This window comes from Sander lucioperca, chromosome 8 (assembly GCF_008315115.2).
Source record: "Sander lucioperca isolate FBNREF2018 chromosome 8, SLUC_FBN_1.2, whole genome shotgun sequence".
NCBI classification, from domain to species: domain Eukaryota; kingdom Metazoa; phylum Chordata; class Actinopteri; order Perciformes; family Percidae; genus Sander; species Sander lucioperca.
This window is the reverse complement of record NC_050180.1, coordinates 38,793,897-38,813,953: the sequence shown is the minus strand read 5'-3', so window position 1 is coordinate 38,813,953 and position 20,057 is coordinate 38,793,897. Positions and strand designations below refer to the sequence as shown.

Below are 20,057 nucleotides of genomic sequence, written 5' to 3'. Positions count from 1 at the left end.
TCTAAGCCTTGTTTGAGCATTATATATATAGTGCATGTGTGCATATTTAGTACCAGCTGGATGTAGAAGTCAGAGGGGTTGTTGATGTGGGACACCACAGCATTGAGCTCTGTGTTGAATTTGGGATAGTCACGAGGGTAGTACTGCAGGGGCCTCCTGCCCAACTTCACTGGAGAATAAAACCTACAGTATTGGCAGTTTTGGGAGAGCACAGCCAAAATTAGGCCACTACAGTAGTACGTCTCAATATTCATAAAGTATTTGTATTTAAATATTCAATTACATCAAATAAAAACTAATTTGATGATCAGAATTTTTCCTGGTAATCTGCACATGGGTACCTGGCCACTTCAATGAAAACAAGGAACTCTCTGACAGAGATGGGTACATCACTTGATTGGTCCATGGGAGACTTCCTTAGGTCCACCAATAAAGAGTCTCTGTCCTGACCCAAAGGCCGCATCTCCACTGCTGCAGAGCCAACCACACTTTGGAATTCAACCTGCGCCTCTTTACCCCAGCCCTTTGTCTGAACACACACACACACACACACAATACAACATAACACTACATATTACAAAAACGAATCAAAAAGAAAGCACTGCAACATAAAAAGTAAAACAAAAAAACATTAAAATTAACAAAAGAGAAAACATTTCACAAACCAGTAAAGGTACTCGAGGTACCTTCTGTCTTTCTCACACTTACATTTGATTGTTTGTACACCCTCAGATACTGAAGCTAGAGGAAGGTGGAAATTGGCTAACATGCAACTGTTTTCCTTTCTGTGCACCTTTAACAGTTTTGAAAACAAGCCCACGCTTTGATCAGCAGGGGAAGGCTAGGCCACTCTGCCTATTACCAAACTTTTACAGTAAACAGTAACTTGAACTCGGGCAAGTCCCAGGTTCTGTTCAGTCTGTGTGTCTGCATTTTCTGTTGTGTTGCTGTTAATGTTTGTTTTCTGTCTTATCATGCACAAGATGTACATGTGTTGTTGCTTTTGGTGTTGTGTTTTTTTAGACTGAGTTTGAAACTTGAGGGCCACCATATGCTGTTTATCTTCTCTTGTTAGAGGGAAAATGTGATTATTTTGGCAAAAACATAAATTGTATTTATTTAAATCTCAGTGGTCTTACCAGGTCATAGGGGATCAGGTCCTTGAGTGAACATCTGATGGCCTGAGGAACAACGTTTTGCAGCTCTACATTCACCAATTCATCCACCTTCCTCAGGCAGTTATTCACAGCCTTCAGTGCAGACTCGGTGTTTCCCTCCTCACTGGAAAATTTGTCAGAGGATTCGAGAATGTACTTGAATAACTACCGAGTACCTAAGAAAAATGCTTCACAATCAAGACATTTAAAATGGGTCAGTTAAGCATTTATGCTGTGTGTACTACAGTATGTTTGTGTGCAACTTTTCAGATATTGAAAAAAAAAATGCAAATTACTGTATGTAGATATACAATTTTTAATTTAGGTCTACACACGTAGACCTGTGCACGTATAACAAAAGAACTGCAAAACTTGCAATGCAGGCATCATTCTTATTTTTCTTCTTTAGTAGGTCTAAATCAGACAAAACTATTATAATTGCTGTGCGAGAATAACAAAAGGGAGACACTTTGGAAAGCTGTCATTGATTTAGCTGGAAACTAGGGAGAGAAGTCGCAGTAAGGATGCAGTAGGTAGTTGACAGAATGAAAGCCGATTTTTTTCTTTCTGTGGACCATCTGGTGCACCAGAAGAGGAGTGGGGTCAATTTTGTTTGGACAGTATATGGAGCGTGTCACTATAAAATGGCTCAAGTCCCTGCCTGAGCTGCAAGCTTCCATTTTCCACCTGTTGGAAACACAAATATGTATACCTTTTTGTGCAATTTTGTGTGTGTGTACCTCTGTATGGTGAGGATTTTGCAGAAGCCATAGTCAAGGAAGAAGACTCGGATACTGGCCAGCTCGGTGGCTGGGCAGACTTTCACAGCCTCCACACATCCTTTCCTCAAAACTTCAGCCACACTGGCCCGGCACCAGTGATCCTTCTTACACTTGGCAAAGATCATGGAGCCTGGAGAGGAGCAGAGCAGAGCAACAAAGGCTGAATCATGCACCCAGTAAGTTTCACTCTACTCAGAGACTGAGTGGTGTGTGATGAAATTTCAATATTATTTGGTGGGAAAGTCAAACATAATGAATGAACACAAATTAGTTGAATACTGGTATCTCTTCATCCATTATCATGGAGAGAAAAACGTGTTTTTTTTTGTTATGAATCAAACCATCCAAGTCACTTAATTACAGATTCTTAATTAAGTGCATATTGGCCAACTAACTAAATAATCATAATAAGGTGCAGCAGCACTTATACACTTTTTGTATAATTAACTCAACATTAGGTGAAAACCTTGCCTTTAACCAATAACAATAACTAAACATCATTGCAACATGGAGTATGCATAAACCTGAAATTCTGTCTGTCACACACACACACACACACACACACACACGCACACACCGGTCTCCACCATATGACTAGAAGTGAAGTAAGAACTGCGTTGGTTGCAGAAGTATTGGATCTTCATAGATAGGATCTCACTGTCCCTCTTCTCAGCCAAGTAGCGGATGTAGAAGTGATTTGGATTCACAATGTGGGAAACAACCACCCACTGGGTGCCTAGAAGAGAGGAACAAGGAGAATCAGAGAGGGAGGAAATGTAGTAGGGGTATGAGGAATCAAGGGAATAGGAACAGATACAAGACAAAAAAGATGATAAAATACGAAAAGTTGAAGTAGCTGATGGGATTACATTTCACTTGGATTGTAGCCTTATACGATTTTTTGTGACAAATTAAATTGAGTGAAAATCGGTTCAAGGGAGAAAAGAAGGATCCATGGAAGATGCAAAGGAATAAGAAAGAAAAAGAGAAAGGATGGAAGCAGGAGAAGGGACGTGAGAGAGGATGAAGAGGAAAATACAGCAGGTAAGGCAAGAGAATAACATCTGACAAGGTTTCCAGGTTGGATGAGAGACAAGGATGAGTGTGAGAGAAGGTGAAGAGAAAAACTGTATTTCACACTGTGATGGTTACATTTGCAATTCATCTGAGGTTCACATGCATGCCGAACCATAGGGGCGATCCGTTACATAACCGACAATTTATTGAGCAATAGAATGCATTTCAAAATAGAAAACATTACACTTCATGATGTTTTGTATTCATAACACTATTGTATTATTGTACAAATTAGCTACAACAATAATAGAAGTGACCTTATGTAACTCCTAAATGTTTCATCTTAGGAGCAAAATGTGGTCCTTGGGAAAAAAGTTACCTTTATGCCCTGTTCATACTAATAAAATGAAATGCACTTTGTCAAGTGTAGTCGGATGCGAAAGCCCCCTTTCTGCATTATATTATATTGAGTGTTGTATTTTTTTTTTTTACAGTAGAAATGGACAAACAGATTAATCTGGCGAGCTTGATCAAGATAAACAATGCTACAAAATGTCCAGTGAGAAGATTTGAAGCTGAAAACTTTGAGATTATACAAATTAGATACAAAGACCAGTGTTATGCACACTGCATTTTATCTACCAGTAATGCTTTTGTATTTGTATTGTATCTGTCTGTTGATTCATCAAAGAGGTTCATCTTCAAAAAAAGTTTATGCAAAAACAAAGAAAGAGGCTGTCTTAAAATGTGGGTTGTCTCATATCCAGGCAAATATTGAATTAGGTCAAAGAGTTACAACATCATACATAACTATCATACATAACACATCATAAATAACTATATGATCACTCTACCCTACCATTTCTCTTATTGCTCAACATCACATTTTTCCTTCTCCTCTGGATTCTCCATTTGTCATTAGCCAGCTCAGGGCCAGTGGGTGGGAGAGCTACAGAAAGAAACAAAGCATTTAATAAAAATACATTAAGGCTTCTCTTCTGCCTCTATCACAAGTGATTTAATGTTCTGATTGAAGTCCAACAGGAACACATGATGAAGTCAAACGCACCGTTCTCTTGTTCCTCGATTAAAAGCTCCTCAACAATAACATCTGGAGTTTCATGATCTGAGGCCGAGTTGTGGCAAGAAAGGTTGGGCCTGCGACGAGGTGTAGGGCTAGGAGAGGAGCCTCGCGACAACGCACTGTTAGCTCCTGGGCTCTCCTGGTCCTGGTTTTGTGGGGTGGGGAGCTTGTTGCGACTGGGTAAGATACAGTTTCTGTTACTGCCCTTTGCACTTTGCCAGGGGGACTTTCTGTTGGAGTTGCCATGCTGGACGTCTGTGGGTAGAGACTCGGACAAGCTAAAAGGGACCAGCAAGAGGAGTTGGTTTTAAAACACAGATGTCATATGAGTTAAGAGCCATATAACAGAAGGAGAATGTAATTTAAAAATATGACGCAAATTAACTTGACAGCTTTAAGCTGCAGATACAAAACTGAAAGATCTGAGGCAATTACAGGAGAGGGCACCACTTGTATCGGTACGCAATAGTAACAGATAAGGTACAAAACCAAGAGCATCCCCCTAACACAAAAAGCTGCATACATTACAAAAGTGTGACGATACACAACATTACCTCAGTTGATCTAATACATCATCAAAACTTTACTTACATTAAAAACTAATACACCCAACATAATATTTAATATTTATGGACTCACTTCTTTGGGTTGCTGAATTCCATCATCAGAGACAATGACAAACTCTGGTTCCCACCTTCTGACAGGAAAACACAGCTAGAACACAAACACACAAAAAATTACATCTGTATAGCTGTTTTTTTGTGTCATTAACATACTGTTGCAGTGGTGAAATAACACAAATAAGGTCTAAGATAATACACTGCAAACAAACATCAGGCTTAAAAATGACAAACCTCATTCCAGAATCCATAGTAATGCATTTCATATCAAAGGACTCGTTATCCACAGGAGCATGCAACGTCTCCAGAACCTGTAACCCACACACAAGCAGCATAATAAAAAAGCAGCCACAGTATTTTATTCATTTTGCTTGACTTCATTTCTTATATGGGGAAATTGTTGGAAAATGAACGTAACAGCTGCAGCCAGAGTTTTATAGTACCTGATCATGCATTGTGTGCTTACTTGAAAGTATCTGTTGGGATGTAAATGAGCCTAACATTTCATACCTTATCCAGAGTACAGTACTGCTCCAGGAAGGGGACACGGCGTACTTCTCTGGCCATTTGCATGGCAATGTCTAGGGCCTTTATCCTCTCCTGGACACAGCACACCTCTGCTCGACTGGTGGAGAATTGTTCCTCCAGTTTTGGCAGCTGAATCAACTGCTCATCCCTCCTGTTGACAAAGAAATGACATACATCAAGATAAATGTCACTTTACAGAATTTCTTCAGAAAACCTTGGAAACTATCCTGTATTTTCAAGAGAATTGAACAATCTGAAGAGGAAAAACAAATACCCGCATCAACTCAGGTTTCATATCAATAAATATATTGTTCCTGTAGAGAACAGTTTATATCCATACCAATTTTGAATAGCATGTAAAGCCTTGTCTGCAGCTTGCTTGATCGCAATCTCCAGCCGAGCTCTCTCTCTCTTCACCTGTTCTGCCAGACCAGTCGTCAGAGACTGCAGAGATGAAACACAGGCATGGAACACTCCAGCAACACACAGAAAATGTAAACAAATAAATAAAATAAAAAATAAAAATAACAAAAGAGTCTAAAATCAAGTTCTCCAAGGTGTGTGCAGTTGTTTTTTTGATCTAGTGCAGCTTTCACCTCATGGATGTGGTCCAGAAGGGCATGATTTTCTGCAGCTCGGACCAACGCCTCATCCACCGCCCTCTCAATGTCCTTAATATCAGCAGGCTGAATTAAAACATAACCAAATAATAAATAACCATTTTAAATCTGAATCATTTATGTTTACCGTAACCCTTCCTCCTGTCCAATTCACTGAGGTTAACTTAAGGGCAGATGACAAATTCATGTCAATAATAATAATACTAACAATTCTCAAAGTATAATATAAGATTTAGTAACAACTTGAGATCTGATCAAACATTTTGTAACACTAATACACCTCAGTCAGCCATGGATTTTATCTATTCACAGAGTATCCCAGGCAACCTTTTCTCGAGCTACATCCTCTAGGAAACCCAAGGCATTATTCCCAGGTTATATAAATATTTCAGTGCATATTAGGTCTGCCCCAGGGGTGGCTCCCCAGCTGGACATATTCAGAATATCTCAAAAAGGAAGTCACTCAAGAGAATTCTCTATGCACCTGAGTGGGCAACATTTAATATTCCATTAGACTTTCTCAAGTTATATCCAGGCATGATTAGCCATGGTATCAGAACTAAAAGCATGACAATAAGTGAGGAGTTGCACACACATCTTACTGGTAAATTAATCAAAACAGTCTGGCAAAATTGATCGGTTTAGTCACTGTGCCAATCAATCTGTTCTTCACCCTCTTGGGTTGTGTTTGTACTATATATTGTCCAACACCTCACTCCCAACACACAGGGGACAATTTACCTTTTTCTCTCAGACTTGCAAGCACTGTTTTTATCCCAAACTTGTGATACTTACTTACTTACGTACGTACTACTGTACTTTAATGCCAGCTCACATGACTTTGATAAAAATCCATGTCTTAAGGAATAAGACAATGAGTAATGGCACAGCGCTGTGAGGTTTGAAATGTGCCAACAGGCAGTTTAAACATTAACATTAGGGGCTGACATGACAACTTTTATTCCCCAACAGCAACTCATGTGTTCACCCAAACATACCTGCTCCACATGCTTGGTATTGGCGTTATTGTCTGTGGATGGTGATAACTTGTTCCTTTTGCGATTCTTTAACATCTCATACCTTCAGGAGATTACAACACCAAAGCAATTATCAAAGTTAAGACACACTCCCTTTTTAAGATCCATTATACGATCTGATGACACAAGACTGAGGCCAAAGATTTGTTAAACTACAGGTGTCAGTAGTGTGGCTCATCTTAACAGTGAAAATGGCTTTTTACCTTTTCATCTTGTTCATTTTAGAAGTGTAGATGAGGCCAATGATTCTGCTATCTTCCTGTAGGCCAAACACCCCACCTTCAGGAAGGTTTGACTCAACCTGCAGAGAGTGAGCTTTGTTTTTTCAATGTCCTCCTACCACATGAATATCTGCAGCCTTGAACTTGAAGCATTGCAAATCACAAATTCAACAGGTAATCCAAGAATTGAATCTCTCTAATAACTAGGGAAACCTCTGTGTGTGTGTGTGTGTGTGTGTCTCTTTCAAATATCTCATGAACCGTTCATCCAATCTACTTCACACTTGGTTTCCTGGGTACCCAATGAACCTGGGGTTTTGAATTTGGAGCAGTTTGGACAGCATTGGATACTGGATATTAATAAACTGAATAAAACTAAACAATCGCACAATAAAGGTTGAGAAAAAAAAAGGTTGAGAAAAAACAGTGGCTCTTCCGTGTCTATGCTTCACAATAAAAGTCCAGCTTACACTACCGGTCAAAACTTTGGGTTCACTTAGAAATTTCCATTCCACTCCATTATAGACAGAATACCAGCTGAGATCAGTTGCATTGTTTTTTAAACTGGGCAGCAGTTTTCAGATTACATTATGTGCTTACATAATTGCAAAAGGGTTCTCCAATGTTTTCTCAGTTAGCCTTTCAAAATGATATCAGATTAGTAAGCAGAATGTGCCTTTGGAACATTGGATGAATGGTTGCTGATAATGGGCAATGTAGATATTGTATTAAAGATCAGCCACTTCTTTCTACAACAGTCGAGAACCCTTTTGCAATTATGTAAGCACATAATGTAATCTGAAAACTGCTGCCCTGATTAAAAAAAACAACGCAACTGACCTCAGCTGGTATTTTGTCTGTAATGGAAATTTCTAAGTGACCCCAAACTTTTGACCAGTAGTGTAAATTCACTCAGCATTTTGCTAAGAGGAAACTCAATAAAAAGGAATTTTTCCGACACAAGATCGTATAGACACTATATCGCATTAAGTTGCTGTGAGCTGTAAATTCACCACTTCTTCCTTCTTACTCAGATCTCCCTCTACGCTCACCCTGGGTCCGGTTGTTTAAGTGTGCTGCTAACTTATAACACTAAGAACATTACCATCGGAAAATACCCCCGCGACTCAAATCCATACTTCAAAGGATCATGATTATCGTTGACGAAAAAGACAACACTAAAATGTAGTTAAACATGAACTCTTTTTATTTTCACTCTCTCTCTCTCTCTCTCTCTCTCTCTCTCTCTCTCTCTCTCTCTCTCTCTCTCTCTCTCTCTCTCTCCACACAAATTCTGGAGCTGGCTGACTACGTCGTCTTTGTAAGTCCGTCTCTCTACTCGGTCCGGTTCTGGTGGTTGATTAACGCAGATATTTGCTGATTGCTGTCATAACGACCGGATGGGTGGCATATGGCACACCGCCATCAGTCCATGAGGCAAATGTCTGTGATTACTCAACATTTTAATTGTGATATTTTGTGAGTAAATTTGTAATATGCAACATTTTTATTCAGGTAAATGTAGTAGTCCAATATGTTTTCATCTCTACACAATAAGTCAGTAGTAGGGTATACAGTGGGGTTGCATATAAAGTGCTTTGGGGTCCTTCTGTAAGCAATTTTAGGGTACAATGCCCATGGTACAATGGTTCGGGAGAAAGCTTCAAGCAGCAATACAACAGGCCAAGCAATCGGCCAGTTCCAAACAGGCATATTTTGAACGGGCACTGTTTTAGTTATGAGAAACAGGGAAAGACCCTGTATTAACTAATATTGGGAAGCTGTTGAATTTGCTTTAGTCAATACTTGAGTTTAGTCAATCTGTAGTTGCAACAGTAAGATCACTGGTAGTTTTACCTCACACTCTGGACATCTAATGACACTGTCACATTGAATGGACAGCAGGCAAGATGTGCAGTAGATGTGGGCACATAAAAGCGCACGAGGGAGGTTGCCGTCAACTTCATCCTCTGAAAAAGAAAAAGCAAGAAAACATGTTTATATTTAGTATAATCCATGTGTGACATGTTAACAGTATTTTAAAGCGGTCCCTGCCACCCGGAGGTTACCGCCGGAAATTCAGCATGGTGAACTCTAGGCGGCAGAGCAAAATCCCTGCGCTTCACGTGGGCGAAAACCGCTTTACATACCCCTACCGCCGTGATCAAAACCGCTTCCCATTTGCCGCCTACCTCTCATTGAAATGACTGAGGAGCGGCGAGTTGGCGCGCAGCGGTTTGAAAGCTCCAAAGCGAACTGAAGTTAGCTAGCTAGCTAATGTTAACATTAATTGAATGTGAGCTTACACAGACTAAACAACCTCTTGACACCTTGGGAAATCAATCAATTATATTATTGGCTGTTTCTATGCCTTCGGTTGAGATAAGTATACTAATGTTAAAACTTTCAAGGATCTGCCAAAACACCTGCCTGTTAGCAACATTAGCTTACATTAGCTGCTACCACTGGCTTGCTAGGTGGCAGACGAAATTACGTCTTTTAGCTAACTTCAGGCATCGTAAACACGATAAAACGGAGCGTTTAACTGTTAGAAAAGGGATGTAAATATCCTACCAGGCAGAGTATATGCCTCGCCACACAACGTGCAAGTGACAGCGCTGGGGTTGTCGCCTCTGTCCATCATTTCGTCTTCTTTCGCGTCTCACACCCATACAGCATGCCAAAGATCTATGCAAAGGTCACGCTCACAGGTCAAACCTCTAGAACAGGTGGTGCGGTCGGTTGCACGTCACTACGTAGGTGCGTTCAGGGCCCTTGGATAGAGAGGCCGGATAGAAAAGAAAGCCATTGCCTAAACTCCGGGAGTGGTGTCAGGCCGTCTGTGGTCAGACATTAAAGTCTATGGACTAAGTAATCAGAATCATAAGATTTATTGCCAAAGTAAGTTTTTACTTGCATGGGCCTTGTCTTGGTGCATACACATATGAAAATGGGAAAATGTACAGTAAAGAACACAAATAAATAGTAGAAATATTGCAATAAATGTATGTAAGACACTATAACAAATATGTACAATAACTGTTTTAGAAAAGAAAAGAACGTTGCACGTTTTTGTCCACAGTGTGCAAACATATTAATCGGGGTGTACAAAAGTTTACAGTATAATATGCGCAATAGTGAGTGATAAAAGTGACTGTGGGTAGAGGGGTCTGTCAGTGGGGGTCCCGGGCCTTGGCCCACTGCAGTCTAACTAATGTAAGTAATGTAACTAAAGTAAGTAAGTAATGATGAATAATGTGTTTTAATTACCAAACTAATTACATTGCCTTTCTGGCTTTCAGCGCTAGTCATTCGTGCTTTGATGTGCCTTGCCTTATTGTATCAGGTAATAATTGCCTTGTAGCTTTATTAAAATGCTAGTGATGTCTTCATAAGTATGGGCCATAGGGGCATGCATTGTGCAGTGTACTCAGATCTTTTGTAGTCCTGCAGAAATTGTCATGATTAATGAATAAAAAAGGTATGCACGATTGAATGTGTTAATTGTTGTAACATAAATATCTGTAGACAAATATAACCTACCTGACCCTCATTTTGTCCAGCCATGATTAGCTCACATCTAATCAGTGATGGAATTCACTTTATTGTATTGAGGTTTCTACAAAGTACAGCGTTAACTTATAGGCTACATAAATACAGTTGTTCGCAGTTGCTTTGGTACATTTCTCAGATCAGAATTGAAATTCTCAAAACTACCTGTTCAATCTTCACATCATTGTGTCACTTGTGCACATCAAAAAAAGCAGTTTCTCATTTCTTTGAACAAGTTGCAAATGCTTTGGTGCATCCATGCAAATGATTATGTACAATTCTCTGCTGTTTCCTACATTATCATTTGCTTCATGATGTCATGTTGATCAAAATGTATTATAATGGGTCTCTGTTGAATAGTCTCACCCCCGACAACATTTAGGCATTAGTTCATAGCATAAGTCTTTACATGCAAACTGGTTGAACAAGTTGTCATAATATGTCAAGCATATTTCTATACATTTCCATTAGACTTTTTTTCTAAATCTGTCCTGAATTGGTAAATTGCTCCCAGGTGAATCTTGACTTTCTCTAACGAAGGTGCATCTCATGAACCATCAACTGGCAAGTATATATATATACATATATATATATATATATATATATATATATATATAGCCAGAGCACAACACAATGTTACAATGAATGTCAGGAGATGAAGACTGCACTGTAGTTCCTACAGCACTGCATGTACAGTTTTCCATAAGGAGATGTCCTATGTTCACATTTCTTCTTTTGTTTTTTTGTTTTTTTTCTTTGTGCTATGCAGTGCTGTCTTTTCCTTTCTGTATCACAATGACATGGTCTGTCAACAAATTACAGTACAAACAGTAAAAGCGTAAATGTGAATCTTGTCCAGTCTCTTGCAATCAAACTCCCACATACACTAAGGTGTAACCTACAATTTACAATAATTGTCATCAGAACTTTAGCCATAGTTTACATCAGAACATCCCTCCAGAGTACACCGTTATATTGACAACATGACTAAGCAATTTGACTGTCTTATCTGTACACAGTGACACAAGGACTTGTCATTCTGATGGCACTGACATGTTCATTGACACAGATATTTGATATTAGAGATGAACTAAGGATTTTGAGCAAGAGACTGGCTTTTGAAGGTAATCCATGGTGTTTTGCTATTTGTATGAATTGTTTTGAGAAATGCACTTACTGTTTTGCAAATGTCGAGGATGATTCGAGAAATGTACCAAAGCGACTGAGAAAAACTGTAATATGTAGGATAATGTAATAATTTAATTTGAGTCCTAAATATACATTATTTTCTGTGGGCACTTGGGGGCGCTGAAGACTAAGGCAGACACAAGTGGTCTGTGAGATGATGGGTTCACAAAGGCCAGATGGAAAATTAAACCTTAAAGCTCTTCAAATGTGCAAAAATGTACTTTAATTCTTGATATATACTGTGAGACACTCAGTATGCATCTCTGGCATCACATTTCACCCCACTGAACATTTCCACTTGTTGGAAATATCCAGTTTGACATCCTTTTGTCTTTGGATCTCTGGTTACAGGTGGTAATGGATTTTTTTGGAAGATGTGTACATATGCAAGGAAGGCTCATTAGTGTTTGATCTGTCTGAGTAGGCTTAAACGGTATGAGCTTGCACCATTTTAACCATGTTTTAATCTGTTGTTTTTTTTTACTTTTTAAATGTTCTTTACTGTTTTATTATGTTTCATTTCTTTTATGTATCACAATATACATTCATCTTGTATGTTGCGTTGTGTGATATATTCTTTTGTTTCCTTTTGAACCAATTGCAAGGCTCCGACAGCAGATCTAACGTCAGCAGCACCACCGCCTGAGGACAATGGTCAGCCACCCAGCAAAGCAGAAGTAACTGGAAGTGACAGCTAATGGAGAGCAGAGAGGCACAGACATCAGATGGTAAAGGTAAATCATCTAGTATGCAACACAGCCAAAACTGTAACCTTCAGAGAGCGTTCATCCAAGTCCCTGGAGGGGGGAATGAAAGTACAGCGCATCAAAGGGGGTCTTTCCATTTGGAGCTGGCAGGATGCAGCCCCAAAGAACAACTTGAAATACATGTGTTTTAACAGTACAACCCCCACCTCTGCATACGTGTCCAAATGAATACAGCTCCTGGCATTAATCTGAAGTGAAAGTAGACCACCCTTGTGTGGGGTGTCAAAATGCCTGCAGGTATAAAATACACCTGTCTGCTAATAGGAGGCAGGAAAACATCCCAGATCAGTTAACACATTGGCCCAAAGATGTTTAACACTTCAAATGTATCTGGCATACCTTCTTTTTAATTAGGGAAATAACAAATACACCAGTATATACAACACAGACAATGACTATTGTTACCAATAACTCTCATATATAATTTCCTGTTTAAATCAGCAAAAAAAGAGATCTGGAGCCAGAAGCCCTGCTCTCCGTCTTCATTAATTGGTTACGTTGCATAATTGGGCTTTTGAGAGGCTCCCAGTTGCAGATAAAATTGGTAGAAAACGTAGTTATGTATGTTCAGTCATGCATTTTCATATAATGGTGTATGTTACGTTGTTTATTTTGGGGATGGTGTTTGCAATAATAGTAATAATAATTTCCTATGTAAATGGATTCATAAATCATTTGTGCTTCACCTCTGACTTTACTTTTCTTTGATAAGAAAAACAAAATCACGTTATTACCTGTTTCTTTTTAAGACAATCTAATCATTGGGGAAAAAATCTGAAAATCCTGTTTTAAATTGATGAAGTGCTTTCGTGGATAGGTTTTTTCCATATCTGTGAACAGGTTTTGTGAACTTTCTTTCAAACAAAAGAATATTTTCTCCATCCTCCAGTCTAAATGCCAGCAGATGGAGACAGTGTGGAGTTATGTTTGAATCTAATTTGGGCACTGGAGGAATCTGCCCATTGGTCTTTACCAGGCCAGTATGGTTGACTGGAAGGGGGGCAGGGTGTGTGTGTGTGTGTGTGTGTGTGTGTGTGTGTGTGTGTGTGTGTGTGTGTGTGTGTACCAGGGTGGGGGGTAGTAGACGTGTTTACTATGGGTAATGAACCAATCAGCTGCCTGCCCAGGGGGGGATGTGGGGGTGCCAGTTAGGGGAATGGGGGTCGCCCCCATCTTCCCAAATGTGGGTCACTTCCCATCCTCGGGTGATTTCCCTCGTATTTCCGTAGAAACAATAACCCTCCTGCACCCCCCAGAACCCTTATAAAGTCACTTACTCATTAATGATGCTTTTAATTAAGTGTGTGGTCTCGTTAGCTTCCTCCTGATGTCTCACATAGGCCTTGTACAACCATCCATCCGCTTCATTGTTATTATCCAGCTATTTCCTGAATCACTTATTGTGGGTCATCTCTTCTGACAGGGGATGATGTCTATAGGAAGCCGTCTATTTGTGTGTACCTCAAATGTCTTATTAAAAACAACAACTTCCCTCCTATCTCTTTGTTACAGGTCACATAGTATTATGGTAATATTAAATGTATTACATTGACAGCTTGCTAGAAGTCAACTATATTCTAGGAACCTTCAGATGAACCACATGGTACATTAACAAGACCATTTAAAAGGAGTTTATAAACCTTGATGTTTCTTCAGAAAACCTCTAACATATAGATTTTTTTTCTTAGGAAGCATCATGGATTTTTTTTTTTCATTCGTGGAACCTTTTGGCTTCCTTTGAATTTCTGAACAAGCCCCACTGACCCCTGGTGTGTTAATAACCTCTTCCCTCTTTTCAGGTTGGGTCCTGGCAGTTGGAAGAAAAAAAAGGTCAGTAGAAATGCAAGGCCCAGGAGGATCATGGATTGGCTTTAAGTGGTTGCCCCCCCCCCCCCCCCCCTCCCACCCCCACAGGACACAGCTTTAAGAGAACAGGGACAGGGATAGCAAATGACAGTCGCTTTGTACCTTCCCCAATCTCTTTGTCTGGTCAAAGATAGTCTCGCTATTACACAAAGAACAATCATACTCCAAGAGTGAATGAATTGCTTTCAGCCCCCAAAAAACAGTGTAACATCTAGCTGTAAGGCAAGTCAATCTAATGTATTTAATTTCACACACATTGTTTCACATGTTTGTACATTTGTTTTTCTGTTTTACCTCTCTGGAGTCAACCTGTGTTTTTGATTGGCGGATATCTGGCCGAGAATAGTGGTTATAATTAGATCCAGGTCAGCTAACACAAACACACACAGAACTGCTCTTTTTTTGTGAAGTGACCACATTAATACACATGACGCACAATGATGTTGATGTTGGGGATGGGGGATGTTTCATATTTGTACACAATACGCTCAAAATGGACCCATTATATCCATAGGTTACAGATTGCCAATTGACAGCCTTGAGGGATTTTTTAGGCTCTTCACTATTTAGGCTCTGGAACCACAAAGTGACCAGAATAATAGGCAGATCTGTATGCCGTAATGCAATGCAGTACAATACTCCTGCAATAAATACTATCTCCCAACCTATTTCCCCCTCTTTGTCCTAGTTTGAATAGCTCAGTTCCCTATGTACAGCAGTCCTTCTCACTGCTAAAGCCAGATTTAGGGTGGATGCAAAGGGTTAACAGGAGTCCAACCACAGAAACCTACAGCAGGTTTTAATATACATTTTCTAACATGGTACCACCGTAGCACTAGACGGTGTTGTTTACATGTTTTTATTTACTTTGTGAAATGATTGACAATGGGATGTTCTGCCTTGTTTCTTCATTGAATTTGAAACTATTTTGTGCGTATAGGCTCCATAGCTATGTATGCTGTGACCCCTAATACATTCGCACTACATTGAGAGACATGCGCTACTTCCATGACATGAGGTGTTGCCAGTATCATTTCATCTGTGATAAAATTCACCTGGACCAACCAGTAGGTGTCGCTAGTGCAGCAACAAGTATGGTCCCTCACTGGCTTCCCATCGACAAACATGACCAGTTGTGTTCACTGGAATACAAAACCAGTTTGGAGAATCTGCAAACTGGAATCAAATCCCAGGTCTCTGATGTGGTTGGTGAGAACTTTATCCCTGCATCACCAGATGGGTGAAATTAAAATAAAAACCTTTGTAAATGAGTGGAGACACATAATGAATGCCTCCATTCATTGTGTCATGTGGGCTTTGCAGTCCAAATGAGGGAATATCTGTTTGAAGAATTATGTTCATCCCTCTAGTAGAGATCAATTGACATTGAAGCATTGAAGCTGCCTTAATAGAAAAGTTTTTTGTGTACCTAATTTACATACCTGCAAATTAAATGTCACAAAGGTAGGCTATTATTTATTTCAAGACTGTTGTATTGGATTGTTTTGTTGGACTGGTTATTTCTGGTGCCAGCGGCATACATAACACCTTAAAAAAGGGCACCAGGCCACAGGAGCTCCAACAAGCCCTCATTAAAAACAACCCAAAGTCAGGCATACTGTCTGTCAACCCGTTGTGTCCTCAGTCACCCTTCCTCCCTCCCCTCCTTTTTCACATCCACCCATACCTACACATACGTGCTCATGTGCATGATTGTGTGCACTCATTCACACATACACTTGGTCACACTTCCTTGCACCCTCAACTCTTTTTCCCCTCAAAGGAATAGTTAGAGGGTGGAGGTGGCAGAGCCGCTGCATTTTTTAAGATCAGCTCTGTGACCTAATACCATCGAACATCACACGGCTCCACATCAAGGGGAAGGATCGGGAGAGGGTGGGAGAGAGCGAGAGATCAGACCAATCAGGCAGCTTCTTAGCTGGGCTCACTTATCGCTCTGTCGTTTAGCATTTAATGACCTGTCCACTCTAAAAACGATCAGCTCACCACCACTGCCACCTGGCCTTTTACACCAGAGAGTGTAGAGAGTGCCTTTGGAAAAGCAGGTTGTTTTGTATGTTGTGCGAGTTGAGAAGGGTTGCGTCTAAAGGGGGGCGGAGACTGGATGATTTTGGGGGGACGAGGGGGGTTGGGGGTAGTAAGCCGAGAGCAGTCTCTGTTGTAATTATCTCACTTTGCTGCACTTGCAGAATGCTTGACCTGCTTCTCAGCATCGATATGGCACATTTCTCAGGGCGAGGTGGGGGTCGGCACAGAGGGTTCGGATCTACATGGGAGTGTGTGTGGAAAAGGGAGATACTTTTCACCGTGTGTGAGAAAGAACATGTATAAGCGTGACGCTGTGTTTGTGTGTGTGTTTAACCTGTCAGCTGCCCTGTGGTCGGACTGAGGCAGTGAGAGCCTCGGCCTTCCTGGGTGGGCGATATGACGGGTGAAGAGGTTGGAAAGAAGGCAAAGTTAATGTTGGCTGATTTACTTTGTCACAAGACCCAAATACAAATCCATTCTTTTAGAAGTAGAACAAAACACACATTCATACTGTAAGGATTTTTCTTTCTTGCCAAAACATAGTGGTATCTAGCCATGCAGATAGTTTTGGTTGTTTTCTAGCTCAAGAGATTTGAGATATCACAAAATTTGGACCAAGAAAACCCAAACTGCGTAGCTAGATATTACCACGAGTGAGTGAAAAAAAATTATTTGGGAGGGATTTCGGGTGAACTGACCTTTTAAGTATGAGCAACAGAAATATTTGATGGGATCCTCTGGTCTGCAATGACATATTTTAGACATACAGTAGTTTAGCCTCCAAATCCACCAGGCTATTATTTGTCATTGGCAAAAGAAACTTGTTGGAGCTGCTGGTCATGGCTTTCGTTTTAATGATAGTACAGAGATACCAATTGCAAAGCAGCACTCTGTTGGTCATTTAATCCCTTTAAACTTTCTAACTTTTTTTTCTGCATGACAAAACACATGCACTATTCCTGCCAGCAATACAAAACCAAGGTGTTGACTACATCACATTTTATTATTTGAAAAGAACACAAAAAGAAATACCAGCAGCACCAAAAAGCTCCTGATGGATGCAGCAGGAATGATAATGATCACTTTGAGACACAAAAGAAAAAATCTCCCCTCTCATCCCTGTTGAATGTCTATCTATGTCATATGACTGATGGTTAAACGTACTGCTGACAGATTTCTGTTTGTCAAGAGGTGGCATCTATCAGGAGACATGATTCGCCTGGGACGCATTCCACCATCAGGTCTTTGGCATACACTGATGAACTGCTCCCTCCCACCTTCATTATTAATGCATGAATCAGATGGAGGAACAGATGTTCGGGTGACTCAACTGGAATTTAAAACAGAAAAACTTTGGCAAAAGAAAAAACAAGGGTCAGGTGCACCATACAGTATGCTGAAGCATCAGTGTTGTTTAGTCGAAACATGACTTTGTTTTATGTTCATGTCTGATTTTATGTTGAAACGCCCTTTATGGCTCATGTTCTTCATGTTCATATTTCATATAAATGTATCCTAATTAAAGGATATTTAAATGATTTCTTAAACCATTTAAAACAAGACTAAAGGACTGCATTCAGCAGTACAATAAAGAATATGTTTTCTGAATGAATATTTTCAGTTACGGGTTATCTTACCATCTCCCTCATCTCCCAAGGCCAAAGAAATACATTTTAATTCCCATGCAAGCATTTTAATTTGGGGATGTAATTTTTGTGTGTACTTGTAGTTGAATCTATTTAGTCTGCAAATTTTAGACAGATTTTCAAGCGTAGCTCTCAACTAACTGTCCAAATTTTTTATTTATTTTAAAGGTCCCATGGCATGAAAATTTCACTTTATGAGGTTTTTTAATGGCACATACTAAGGAAAGCTCATTGTGGGACTGGCTCTAGTGGCTGTAATTCTGCACCAAGGCTGAATTTCGGGAAAGAGACTTCAGATACAGTATTAGGGGACCACTAAGGTCTATATAAAAGAGACTTCAGATACAGTATTAGGGGACCACTAAGGCCTATATAAAAGCATCCAAAAAGCAGCATGTCATAGGACCTTTAAAGAAACACGCCGACTTATTGGGACTTTAGTTTATTCACCATAACCCCCAGAGTTAAATAAGTCCATACATACCCTTCTCATCTCTGTGCGCGTTGTAGCTCTTTCCGATGGCTCCACCAGTAGCTTAGCTTAGCACGGATCCTGAAGGTAACCGGTTCCAACTAGCCTACTGCTCCGAATAAGTGACAAAATAACGCCAACATGTTCCTATTTACATGTTGTGATTTGTATAGTCACAGTGTGTACAAATAACAAGGTCACATGAGACACAGCCATCTTCTAACTGTATATAAACTGGGAACTATATTCTCAGAAAGGCGAAGCACTGCTACTTCTGCTACTTGGGCGGAGTGATATGCTTGCAGCACCTGAGAAGCACCAGACAGAGAGTAGAAATGCTTCGCTTTTCTGAGAATATAGTTCCCAGTTTATATACGGTTAGAAGATGGCTGTGTCTCATGTGACCTTGTTATTTGTACACACTGTGACTATACATATCACAACATGTAAATAGGAACATGTTGGTGTTATTTTGTCACTTATTCGGAGCAGTAGACTAGTTGGAACCAATTACCTTCAGGATCCGTTAGGCTAAGCTACCGGTGGGGCCGTCGGAAAGAGCTACAACGCGCACGGAGATGAGAAGGGTATGTATGGACTTATTTAACTCTGGGGGTTACGGTGAATAAACTAAAGTCCCAATAAGTCGGCGTGTTCCTTTAAGAGACTTCTAGATAGCAAATGAAGAAGCACCTCAACCCCATCCAATTTGGTGAACTGTTGGCCTTTGATTACTGGAATCCAAATATGGGGACCCGAACCACAGAAAATGGTGGCTACGAAAACGACACCTGAACACCCACACATCATAATCCTTAATCACCTTGGGAACTGGGGCAGAAGACGCACACCTGGGCTTGTTGGCAGTAATCAGAAGCTACTATTTCTTTCCCTGTAAAGTGGTGAGCTGCTTCAAAACACTGCTGGGAAATTTCTAAACCTTGACAGCTTCACTAGAGGCTGTTAAAACCACAATTTGTCTCTTAAGATCTGCTTTCCTGTGAACTACAAGCACAGATACCCTGTTAATCATCAAACTGTTAGCCTGGGATTTACAGTAAACACTCACACATGATTTACAGTGACACACACACACACACCTGGTCCAGAGGCAGGAGTATGATAGTTTCAGCCAGGACTAAGGAGACAAATGAAAGGAAAGTTGGCATCATATATGAGCAGCAAGTCCAAAGGCTCAACAGGGATATTAAAGCTATTTCTTCTCTTGGCTTTCCATGCAGGCAGCATGAAAAATATTGTGTGCAGGGGGAACTGTGAAAGAGGCTTCTTGATCCTTCATACTCATAGATTAAAAACAATTTTTTTCCCCAATGACATTACAAAGTTTTCTATGTAGCTTCATGGTGAAACAGACCTTTATCCACAACATATAACAGCATTGTAAGCAGACTAAAAAATGTTGTATTGGGAAACAATAATGTAAATAATGT

At 40.1% G+C, this 20,057-nt stretch overlaps 1 protein-coding gene across 2 annotated transcripts in view; it reads right to left on the bottom strand.

Annotated features, from left to right (window-relative positions):
• The window catches only part of rnf17 (ring finger protein 17), a 30,712-nt gene extending 20,849 nt beyond the window's left edge, over window positions 1-9,863 (bottom strand). For both annotated transcript variants that reach the window (XM_031314043.2, XM_031314130.2), the window contains exons 1-16: window positions 9,641-9,863; window positions 8,924-9,036; window positions 7,049-7,146; window positions 6,807-6,888; window positions 5,785-5,874; window positions 5,529-5,632; window positions 5,171-5,339; window positions 4,895-4,971; window positions 4,680-4,754; window positions 4,026-4,318; window positions 3,816-3,905; window positions 2,517-2,675; window positions 1,898-2,069; window positions 1,140-1,281; window positions 342-529; window positions 54-183 (exon numbers count right to left, since the gene is read on the bottom strand). In XM_031314043.2, the coding sequence (XP_031169903.1) occupies window positions 54-183; window positions 342-529; window positions 1,140-1,281; window positions 1,898-2,069; window positions 2,517-2,675; window positions 3,816-3,905; window positions 4,026-4,318; window positions 4,680-4,754; window positions 4,895-4,971; window positions 5,171-5,339; window positions 5,529-5,632; window positions 5,785-5,874; window positions 6,807-6,888; window positions 7,049-7,146; window positions 8,924-9,036; window positions 9,641-9,710 (2,052 nt within the window). In that variant the 5' untranslated portion in view covers window positions 9,711-9,863. The remainder of the gene's footprint in view (window positions 1-53; window positions 184-341; window positions 530-1,139; window positions 1,282-1,897; window positions 2,070-2,516; window positions 2,676-3,815; window positions 3,906-4,025; window positions 4,319-4,679; window positions 4,755-4,894; window positions 4,972-5,170; window positions 5,340-5,528; window positions 5,633-5,784; window positions 5,875-6,806; window positions 6,889-7,048; window positions 7,147-8,923; window positions 9,037-9,640) is intronic.
• Window positions 9,864-20,057: the final 10,194 nt, after the last annotated feature.